This window comes from Aspergillus piperis, assembly GCF_003184755.1.
Source record: "Aspergillus piperis CBS 112811 unplaced genomic scaffold BO85scaffold_2, whole genome shotgun sequence".
Classification (NCBI taxonomy): domain Eukaryota; kingdom Fungi; phylum Ascomycota; class Eurotiomycetes; order Eurotiales; family Aspergillaceae; genus Aspergillus; species Aspergillus piperis.
The window spans coordinates 2,838,698-2,848,648 of record NW_020291592.1 but is presented as its reverse complement, the minus strand read 5'-3'; the positions used below and the strand labels follow the sequence as shown (position 1 = coordinate 2,848,648).

Below are 9,951 nucleotides of genomic sequence, written 5' to 3'. Positions count from 1 at the left end.
ATCTTCCTTGAAGTTCTAGGGATCGTACCGAAGCTTTGGTCCACCGTGGTCGCAAGCGTCAGCCGCTTAATACTTTGAAACTATGAAAGCTTGTAAAGACTGTTAAAGTTGCTTTTAAGAACAGCGGCGGCGATAATAGTGATGCACCTAACTGATATCCCGAGTCTCTTGTTTTGCGCGTTCTTGTTTTACGTGCTACCGACGTTTTGGTATCTTATTATCTGTCATGCCGTGAAAAGCGCAGGTCGCATGTGCGGAACTTCTATTAGACACCACTATGGTGACTACCTGAATTTATTTCTCTTAATTTCAAGTTATATTGATTGACAGTCATCCTCAAGAAGATGTCACCACCCTTTGGTTTTTGGGCCTCTTCTTCTTCGGCTTGCGCTGACTATTTCCATCTAGAACTGGTTCATGCTTCTGTCCACTATCCCGAGAAACAGGGACCGTAGTCTTCTTTACCCGTTTCTTCTTTTTGACCAATGTTCCCTCGGAGGGAACTCCTGTTGGATGAACGCGCTCTGACTCCCTTTGCAATTCCAGTCGGAACCTTTCCACTTGCTGCATTGCCTTGGCCATTTCCGCATCATCTTCGGCCCTTGGGACGCTTCGCGTGTATCCTGAGGATACCCCCTCCTCCCCTAAAGTGAGGCGCTGTAAACCGCTGGAATCCACTAAAAGCGGTGACCGATTTGATTTGTTAAGGGAGTTAGTGTCTTTGACACCAAGCTCCTCTTCGTGTCCGATCATCTCATCCGGGATTACATGATATCTTCTAAGTCGTGATCCGGCCGTGGACTGGGTCTCTTCAGGCGGGGGAGAAGACATGTGATCGCTGTGTCGTTCCCTCGTTTCACTCAATTTGAGATCAATAATAGGAATGGCGTCGATGTTTAGCTCGCCTTCGTCCGAGATCTGCAACTGGGGCCGGGAGGGCTCAGATATAGCGGTCCACGCATCTTCGGTTCCAATGTAGAATGGGTCATCTCGAGTGCGCTCTTTTCGGTAGTGTTTCCGCCTTACAAGGGCGGCCTGATCATCTAGATGATCCAGTCCGGTGGTCGCAAACGGCATCAGTTGCAAATCATCTGAGGTGCTGTCCATGCCCTGCTTATCCGGGACAAATGTCTCTCGACTATAATAATATTCGTGGAATGGCAGTTTACTCTCTTTCTCGTGAGAATTCCCTTGTTCATGACTGAAGAGCACCCAAAGATCTTCGTTAAATGTCTGGTGTAACTGCAGCTCGTCTGGCGATTGAACTTTCTTCTGGGCATTAACAGAGACCGGGTTTAGCTCGAGGCCATCGAAAAGACCAGGGATCACTGAAGATAGCAAAAATGGGATATCGTGGGCATCTAGACTCGTTGAATGTGCGGCGTCAGCTGCCAATCGCATAATCTCTAGAAACTCGATGGCCCTTTCCTGCACATTCAAATCTGGATGTGCCCCCAGGGCTTCCAAGAAGTCGATGATTCGGGCCAGGTTCAGTGCAACCTCGCTCCTTTTGCTCGAGCTCCAGTCTCGACCACCGCTGCAAACGATTTGGGTGAATATCTTCGGTATAGCTTGGACGTAGAGGGAAAGAGTTTTTGCTGGCAATGAAACGTTGGACACGTCTATTAACGAGTAAAGAGTCTGTCTAGGCGACGAGAGGTATTGAGCATACTCCCCAACGACCCATGCAAGGGGGCCTAGAGCACTATTGTTCGACATTGGTACTCCAGAGAACAGGGTCTGCCTGTTGTCAATAAGAATTAGAGACTCCGCAGCCCTAGTCGCTTCCATTCGAACATCTCGAACACGGACAGCAATATTCCGTATCTCTGAGCCAATTCGGTCCGTTATATTGCTCTGAGACAAAGTTTCTTGCTCATTATGTGTAGCATTCGTCATAAAGGTATCCTCGCTGTCTGCCGGGAGAAGGGTCACCAGCCGTATCAGCACGTCCACATACCATTCGAAGTCTGTCAGGTTTGAGTAATTGTCAAAGGAGCATATATCTAAAATGCGATGTATCACTTGAACCCTGTATTCTGGCGGCAATATAAGTGGCGCCTTATTCGTCCATTCACTTCGCTGCTTATCATTCTCCCATTCGGGGTACCCATCCCCAGGTTCAAGGTGGCTTCCCTTCTTGAGTGGCCGGGAATCCATAAGCTGGGAAATCAGCCGACCAACGATTGACTGTAGGCTATCACTCGTGACCATTCTTGCTGCAAGCTCAAGTGCTTGGAGACGGATGGATATATCGGCATCATCTAAGCAATGCATTATCACATCCTGTTGCAATGACACTAGGCCTGGATATGTGAGCACGATCTTGTTGAAGGCCAGGAGCGCCACATATTTGACTTGTGCTTCTCTGTTAGCCTCTCTTCTGGTTCAATTATTCTTATGTTTGTGTTATAGAAGGAGCGCTCACGGTTTGGATCCGAGTCAGAAACTACCATGCCCCGAAGTTTGCCAACACACAGACTTGCAATTTCATCCTTTTCTTCGATCCCCGCATCGAAGTCAAGTATACCGCCCTGAATCAGACCGTTGATGCACTCATAGAGTAATGACATTGCCGTGGTCGTTTGGATTATGTTCACCAATGGACGGTGCAGCTTTCGTATCAATCGCGGTTCGAGAGGCGTCAGAGTCGCAAACTATGACTGTTAGGAACGTGATATGATCTGAGCATGGGGACCAACGTACGAGCTTTATTATCTTGATGGCCATCCAATTATTACCTCCATCTACCAGCAGCTCAAAGAATCTTGGAGCAAGTGGCAGAAAATCATGAGGCCTCCGCCACCCTAATTCACATACAACGTTGAGCACAGCCGTAGTCACACTGGTGTCCTCCTGGTCATCCATGAGCCTCTCCTTGAGCTTAGGCCATGCTAGTTTGAGTGCATCAGGGTAAGCTAAAGCCAGTCTATAGAGACATATGATAGCCTTCTTCCGCACCACGGAATGGGAGTGAGAGATTCGAGACAAGACGTCTGGAAGTAAAGACATTGAGAGGGATGTCGTTGCGATGTTTGGCAGTGTGATCAGTGGAAGGGACATATTCGGTATACTGTGAGACACGAGATCCTATAATATGCTAGTCAGCGGAAAGTTGCCACTTCATTGAATGGGAGTCTATGACCTTTTTTAGAAGGTTTGTTGCAAGCATCAGCACCTCTGTATCTGGTCTGAAACTCTGGACTGCTCCGAGGTACCCAGCGCGTTTCTGTAGATACTTCGCGGACGACATGACCTCCAGAACATGAAACGATGCCCACGACATGTCATAACCAAACATCTCCAAGTATATTAGTTTGAGGAGTGCTGTGGCCTTTTTGTCTACCAGGAGTAAGTTTTAGGCAAGCCGAGCTGAATGAATGAACGCACGTACCCATATCCTGTGATCTGATTTCGGTCTTGCATTCTCGCAAACTGTCTTGTATATATTCCTCCTCTGTTCCTTTGTGGTGTCGGAGACCCTTTATAAGATCATAGAGTGATTTCTCAAACCTGGTTTGACCCGGATTAGCATTTGGCAAGGATATCAGAGTAACGGGTGCTGACATTGTGCCTGGGCTGATACTGGCGCTCGAACCCCACTGGCATTTGGTAAGGCTTGTTGATGTTGGTTGGATTAATTCTATTAGTACCTGCAGACGTTGGGTTACGTATTCTGGTATGAGACACTGGGCATGCGAGGTAGGCGCAGTCACATAAGTAGCTCACGCCATACAATTTTAAGTACAGACTACGGAGTACTACTCGCGTATCTGCGGAGTAGCTAGTTGTCTAATACCTATACCGGGCAGTCGGCGGGTAATATTCCTCCTTGCCCAAGTTGGTTAGTTAGTTAGTTAACTGATAATCAACCAATCAAAATGTTAGTTTCTAATGCTCAGCTAGTACCCGCCTGTGCCAGCCACCCATGTAACGCCATACAAAAGACATCTTTCTTAGATTAAGCTATATCCATCACAAGATCGGCATAGTAGTAATTGAGATAAAGTACTTCGTGTATATCTTATATATATTATGACCAAATGCTAGTATATTTATGAACTTCGAATCATACAAAATATTGTAAGCATGAAATCTATATATTCAAGCTTCTATAATAGTATTAATCAATAGTAGATGAAAGACTCTAAGAAAACTAGATAAGTTACTACAGAGACTAAATGTATCTGTTCGGTATTTCACATTCAAATGGCTCCTACACTTATTGATCTATCTAAATTTTATAAAATGACACTTTTATAGTAAGTACTGCAAGGGAGGATGAGAACTACGTACGTACCCATTTTAATTAACTAGATACGGCAAACTGACAGCTGACTAACAGTGTTACTTGAATCCTATTGGTTTGTTGGGCCATCCATGTACTAAGCAGTACAGTACTGATGCCCCTAACTACTAAGTACTAGTCACGGGAGCTACCAGCATAAAGAAAGCGATACCTTGGTTGACCGATAATGTTGGACAACATGAATACTACCACCTGGCAGCATTGTCGAATCAAATCATTTCCATCTCTGGCTAGCACATCAACAGATTTTGGCTTGGATATTCGCATTCTATCCTGACCCAAATATCCTCCTCTCACAAAAACAAGATCAGAAACTGTCACTGTGGAACGTCGTGGTACCTCTAATACAGTCCTAGCTACTTCATCGCCGGCTCCATAACATGCAGACGACTCCTGAGCCCCATCTCGCGAATGGTTCGAATTTGATAACCACTTTCCATCTGGCACAGAAGGCACCTCTCATACTTAAGCGTCAGTCTTCCAGTGTGGAAACGGTCGCATCCTCATCGGTACGAGGGATTGAGAACTATGGTGTAGTAGAGCAACTTTTGTTTTCATGCCTACAGTCGGGGGACGACAAATCTGCGCTACTTTGTACTGAGCAACTAGCAGCTCGATTTGGCATGACTGATGAAAGAATAATAGGATTAAGGGGCATGTATGAAGAAGCGGTCGCCGAGAATCCTACCAGACTTGAAGAATGCTTGCAAACATATGACCTCGCGCTTTCCGAAAACCCCGTAAACCTGGTCCGTCCTCCCTGCCTCTCAACAGACTCGATGCTAATATACAAGGAAGCCCGTACTAAAGCGTCGGATCGCGCTCCTACGCTCGCTGTCCAGGCCTGTGGATGCCATTTCTAGTCTCATAAACCTCCTAGACGCAGTCCCAACAGATGCGGAGGCTTGGTGCGAACTCGCAGATCTCTACCACTCTCAGGGGATGAGCTCACAAGCAGCTTTCTGTCTTGAGGAGGCCTTATTAATTGTGCCAAATTCTTGGAATGTATGAATATAGGATCGTGGGAAGGGCAGCGAGCCGAAAGCTGACTCAATCCACCTTTAGATTCATGCGTTCCTCGGCGAAATCTTGTATTCGGGTGCCTGTGCTTCTGAAACAACGGATTGTTCCCAGCTTTTGGAGGTGTCGATACATCATTTCTCTCGCAGCATAGAACTCTGCACTGATTATTTGCGGGGATTTTACGGATTGGTTTCAGTAGGGCCCCTAATATTTTTTACCTTGATTGGTGTTGAATACAAGACTGACGCTGAAGCAGGCGACGTCCCTACTGGGAAGGAGAAGACGTCTAATGGATCACTCTCGTGACTCTTCACCGGCTCAAGCAAGCCATCTCACTGACAAGCTCCTGGACGAGCTGACCCTTTTCGCAAGAAGCAGACTCGATGAGATTGTGAGATCCCGTTCTTCAGACCATCAGGCTTGGAAGGATAACCAAGGCGAGCTTATTGCGGCGAAGGAGCTCCTTCACCGGCTCGACAAATCTCCCCTATAGCCTTTCTGTCACGTAAAATGAGTGTCTCGTGGCGCTCTGCAATTGCAATAATATTCCGTTAGCTGTCGAGCCCACAATAGTTAAGCATTGCTCTCGAGCAAATAGATAGGTAAACGTTTCTCTCCCCATATATATCTCTTACAAACATCGCGAATAGCTTGACATCAGGTCTAAAATGGCCTACATGTCTTCCTATCTCTCTTAACACTACTGCCTGGTTGTTATTCATTATTTGCATTTATTCTTGCTAATTCAGTTTGTGTCTAGAGAGCGGATCCTTCTAGAATCTGTGGCATGACAGCGATGAAATTGCTTTGGATTCAGACCGGTGGAGCTTGTCTTAGGCCATCGGGCGCATAAAACGGGTTGATCTTGTACTTTGTGTGAATGTTGCCCTTCGTAATTATGGGTCTATACTTCGTAGTGACTAGTAGTACTGTGTAGTAGGGCCGATCGAATCGCGCCGTCACACCTCGCAGGTACGGTAATCAGTTGTTACCAGGCATTCAAGTTGACTAGGCGTCTTTGCGAATCTCCCATTCGACACTGACGTACTTGACGACGCATGCAATTCTGATTTCCCCTGCTTATCTATCACTGTACCTGAAGACCGGCTATTTACTTCTTGGAGGTGTATATAAATAAGCTACATACACACACCTGACCTTAAAAGATACAAATAGTGCACTGAAGTTACTGATAGACACATACACACACACACACAAAGACACAGAGTGGGGATCTGTTGCAAGTAGCCTGGCATTCTGGTGGGTAGCACTCACTCTGTTAGTCCTACGTACCAGTATCATTAGTGGAGACCGAGTACGGACTGTACAATACCTCAACTCGACATGGAAATGATTGGGCATTTGGGCAGCGGACTGGCTAACACCTGAAGGGAGAGAGGGCTGCCAGCTCAGTGCCTAATAATACCTTAATAATAGCCGTGACGCCATCTTAAAATCAAAACTTGCCCTCGATTTATGTCTGGCTTGCCCGAAGATCCACTACCGAAATCCCAGTAGGCCCAAACAGTTGATCTAATCGGGCCGTCAACTCTGCATTCTTCGTTCGTTATATTTTCCCCGTGACAAGGTGTTTCGTCCCATCCCCGCTTCGTGCTTCCCTGCTGTTCATTCCGGACTCGTTGCGCTATATGCGAGACGCTCCCTTCCTCTTTCATTCCTATTTGCTTTGTTGCCTGGCCTCAGACTCGAAGTCCTGCTGTGCTCCGCAGCTGATGGGCACCCGATCCCACTAAATTTCAACCTTAAATTCCACGTCCAATTGCACACCCGGGAAATCTCATTTGGATGGTACTCGCCACTATCAGACATAAACAATGAATACTACCTTTATACCCCTCGGCCATTAAGGGTTAGGACGTCTCATACAACTCAGGCTAGTCTGCAATTACCCAACTCGTGAAATACATATAACAGTCAACTTATCTCGAGCCTGATTGCCGCCGTTCAATTAACACCGGCGCATTTCGGATACCTTGAAGTATCCCACTCGTTTCGCTGATTTGAACTCATTGCGTGACCCTGTACAAAACTTGAATTCCAGAAGTGAGGGTGATGAAACGGAATCAAGGACTACTTGGCATCCATCATGACGTGTGTCTCATCCCAAAATGAAACCTGATAGTCACGCCAACTAACTTACCTGCAGGCTCAATATTACCATTGGTCCTAGCGCACACGGTTCAGACCGTTCCTCCATAACTGATGAGGAGGACTCCTCTGGAGTACAGGTATCTCCAATTTCCGACTCTGAAAGCCACGGCTACAATGACCCTTATGAAGAATGGGCGCATCTCACGTATCCCGACGAATTAAAGCCGTCCGATTCAGCATCTCGGCCCCGGACGTCACGTCATCCTCGCCCTCACAGTACGATACGTGGCCCGACCTCGACCACAAGCCGCCGACACTCAGCAAGACGACATATGGTTCAGGAACGGGACGCGTACACCCGTCGTTCTCGCCGACATCCTTCGCCAGATTCGCCTGAAAGCGCTGACTCGGCGGATGAGTACGGAGGGCCTTATGGTCACGCAGCACAAGAAAGACGATACTGGTCAACCGTACCTCAAGTTCCGGGCTACGCCCGCAGTTCGTCACCTGGGCAGTCATACGTTTATCCTACCGGGCCTGGTATTCCCCACGGGCAGTTCATGCACCCACCTGGTTTCCCCTCTCCATCAGACCAACTTGTCAGACTAGGCCATAATGGTCAAGCCCCCCAGCAGACGGCGTACCCTCACCCTGTTTACGGGTATGGCGCTCAGTTACAGCAACCTCATGGCCCTCCTATACCCCCATTCTTCGTTCACGAGCATCACCCCGGTCATCATGCACACCAACTTCCGACAGCATCCCATGGCCGAGGAGAGGGTAACAACCCACCTCAGCGCGCAATGTCTCATATGTCGACTCATGGTCCCCCTCCATATGGTGGGCCACCTTTGAGCCCTCACGAACTGGTCCCTTATGGCTCAGGGGGTTATTACCCTTATCGGGAACCATATTCAATGGTTCCTGGGATGATCCCTCCATACTTCAACCCCTATCCACGCGTGCCTTCTCCAAGTCAAGTCGAGTCGCCCGAGTCGCCCGCCCCCGCCCCTGTTGATACAGTGAAGGATGAGGCTATCGCAAGGTTGGAGAAGTTGATAATGGAAGAAAGGACCGAACGCGAGGCCCGTGAAGCCCGGGAAGCTGCTCGACAAGCCGCAATCGAACAAGAGGCCGCAGAACAAGCCGCCAGAGAGGAACGAGCTGCATATGAAAAGAAGATCACAGAGGAGGCTGCAGCGCGAGCTAGAGCAGAGGCCGAGCAAAAAGCTGCTGAAGAAGCCGCAAAAGCAAAGCAAGAGGCGGAAGAAGCGGCGGCAGCGGCGGCGGCAGAAGCAGCGGCAGCAGCAACAGAGGCTGCGAACGCAGCAGCGGCAGAGGCAGTCGCCGCAGCGACAGCAGCCGCAGCCGCAGCCGCAAGCCCACCTCCTCCAGAGAAGAAAAAGCCTATAAAGTTCAAGGATGCTATAGGAAGAAAATTCAGTTTTCCTTTCGACTTATGCTGCACTTGGCAGGTAATGCACATCCCGCCCCATGCACTATATGTCTTGAAAGATTGTATATCTGACTACAGTATCCATTAAGGGAATGGAAGAACTTATACGTCAAGCTTTTCTTCATATCGAGATAATCGGACCTCACGTTGCCGAGGGTCACTATGACTTGATAGGACCCAATGGTGATATAATTCTTCCCCAGGTCTGGGAGACGGTCATTGAGCCCGACTGGACTATAACGATGCACATGTGGCCTATACCCGAGAAGCCAAAGACCCCCGAACCTGCCCCGCCACCTGAACCTGTTTCTCAAGAGCCGCCGCCTCCCGAGGTTCCAGAAGCGCCCTCTGAGGAAGCTGTCATTGTACTTGAAGAGCCCAAAAAGAAGCCGGAGCCGGCAGGTACGAAACCCAACCAACCCCCCTTCATATTTTCTGTTATAATGAACCAATCTTTGATTATCGTCATACACATGCTTCTTCTGATCTCATACGTCCCACTAATCAATTTATAGGTTCCAAAAAATCACGCACCAAGGCCTCTGACCCTGGCCCACTTGCATTGTGGATGGTTGGTGGTAATCGTTTGCGCCTAAACAAGGCTTTAAAAACGGGAAAAAAGCCTAAAGCAGTCTATCACGGAATCTCTTGCCGTGTCATGTGAAGTTTCTCGAGTTTACGGTCTGTACTCACATATCACAAATCCGTCTATCTATATGTGTATACGATCGGACTGGACTATTTTTGAGGAAGCAGCTCCATCCCGATTCGGGAGATATTAACACGAGGTACGTGTCATTCATTACACCATAGCTCATCACCAAGTTCAGGAATACTAACCGGATCATTGTCTCATACAGTAGTACTTTGTGTGACATGTGTTGTGAATCTCGAGCTTTCTTCACTCTTGTCTGCTTTAGTCGGGGCATGGCTTTTCCTCTCGATTATTCGGGATTGGTTTCTCATGCCCCTGGGGTTGGCTGATGATACCTCTTTACTTCAATCTCTTCATGCCTCCTTCCATCCCCCAATCTTTCTCTTTCCTTGTCTA

General features: G+C 47.9%; 4 protein-coding genes across 4 annotated transcripts; 2 read left to right on the top strand and 2 right to left on the bottom strand.

Moving 5' to 3' along the window:
- Positions 1 to 230: 230 nt before the first annotated feature.
- BO85DRAFT_466145 (putative AP-3 complex subunit delta) lies at positions 231 to 3,770 on the bottom strand. Its single transcript, XM_025662111.1, has 6 exons — positions 3,568 to 3,770; positions 3,395 to 3,513; positions 3,146 to 3,342; positions 2,707 to 3,090; positions 2,429 to 2,657; positions 231 to 2,357 (listed from the first exon to the last, which is right to left on the bottom strand). Coding segments are annotated over exons 1-6 (2,952 nt in total). The 5' UTR covers positions 3,570 to 3,770; the 3' UTR covers positions 231 to 336.
- Positions 3,771 to 4,689: 919 nt separating this feature from the next.
- On the top strand, positions 4,690 to 5,825 carry BO85DRAFT_484443 (uncharacterized protein; the record flags this gene model as incomplete). Its single annotated transcript, XM_025663239.1, has 5 exons — positions 4,690 to 4,818; positions 4,876 to 5,058; positions 5,108 to 5,314; positions 5,375 to 5,527; positions 5,589 to 5,825. 5 exons carry the CDS (start codon positions 4,690 to 4,692, stop codon positions 5,823 to 5,825), a joined length of 909 nt encoding a protein of 302 aa, XP_025520365.1.
- Positions 5,826 to 7,067: 1,242 nt separating this feature from the next.
- Positions 7,068 to 9,577, top strand: BO85DRAFT_135869 (uncharacterized protein). Its single transcript, XM_025654037.1, has 4 exons — positions 7,068 to 7,444; positions 7,500 to 8,919; positions 8,990 to 9,302; positions 9,416 to 9,577. Exons 1-4 carry the CDS (start codon positions 7,440 to 7,442, stop codon positions 9,562 to 9,564), a joined length of 1,887 nt encoding a protein of 628 aa, XP_025520364.1. The 5' UTR covers positions 7,068 to 7,439; the 3' UTR covers positions 9,565 to 9,577.
- On the bottom strand, positions 9,570 to 9,882 carry BO85DRAFT_445865 (uncharacterized protein). The gene has a single exon (XM_025659369.1). It carries the CDS (start codon positions 9,827 to 9,829, stop codon positions 9,590 to 9,592), a length of 240 nt encoding a protein of 79 aa, XP_025520363.1. The 5' UTR covers positions 9,830 to 9,882; the 3' UTR covers positions 9,570 to 9,589.
- Positions 9,883 to 9,951: the final 69 nt, after the last annotated feature.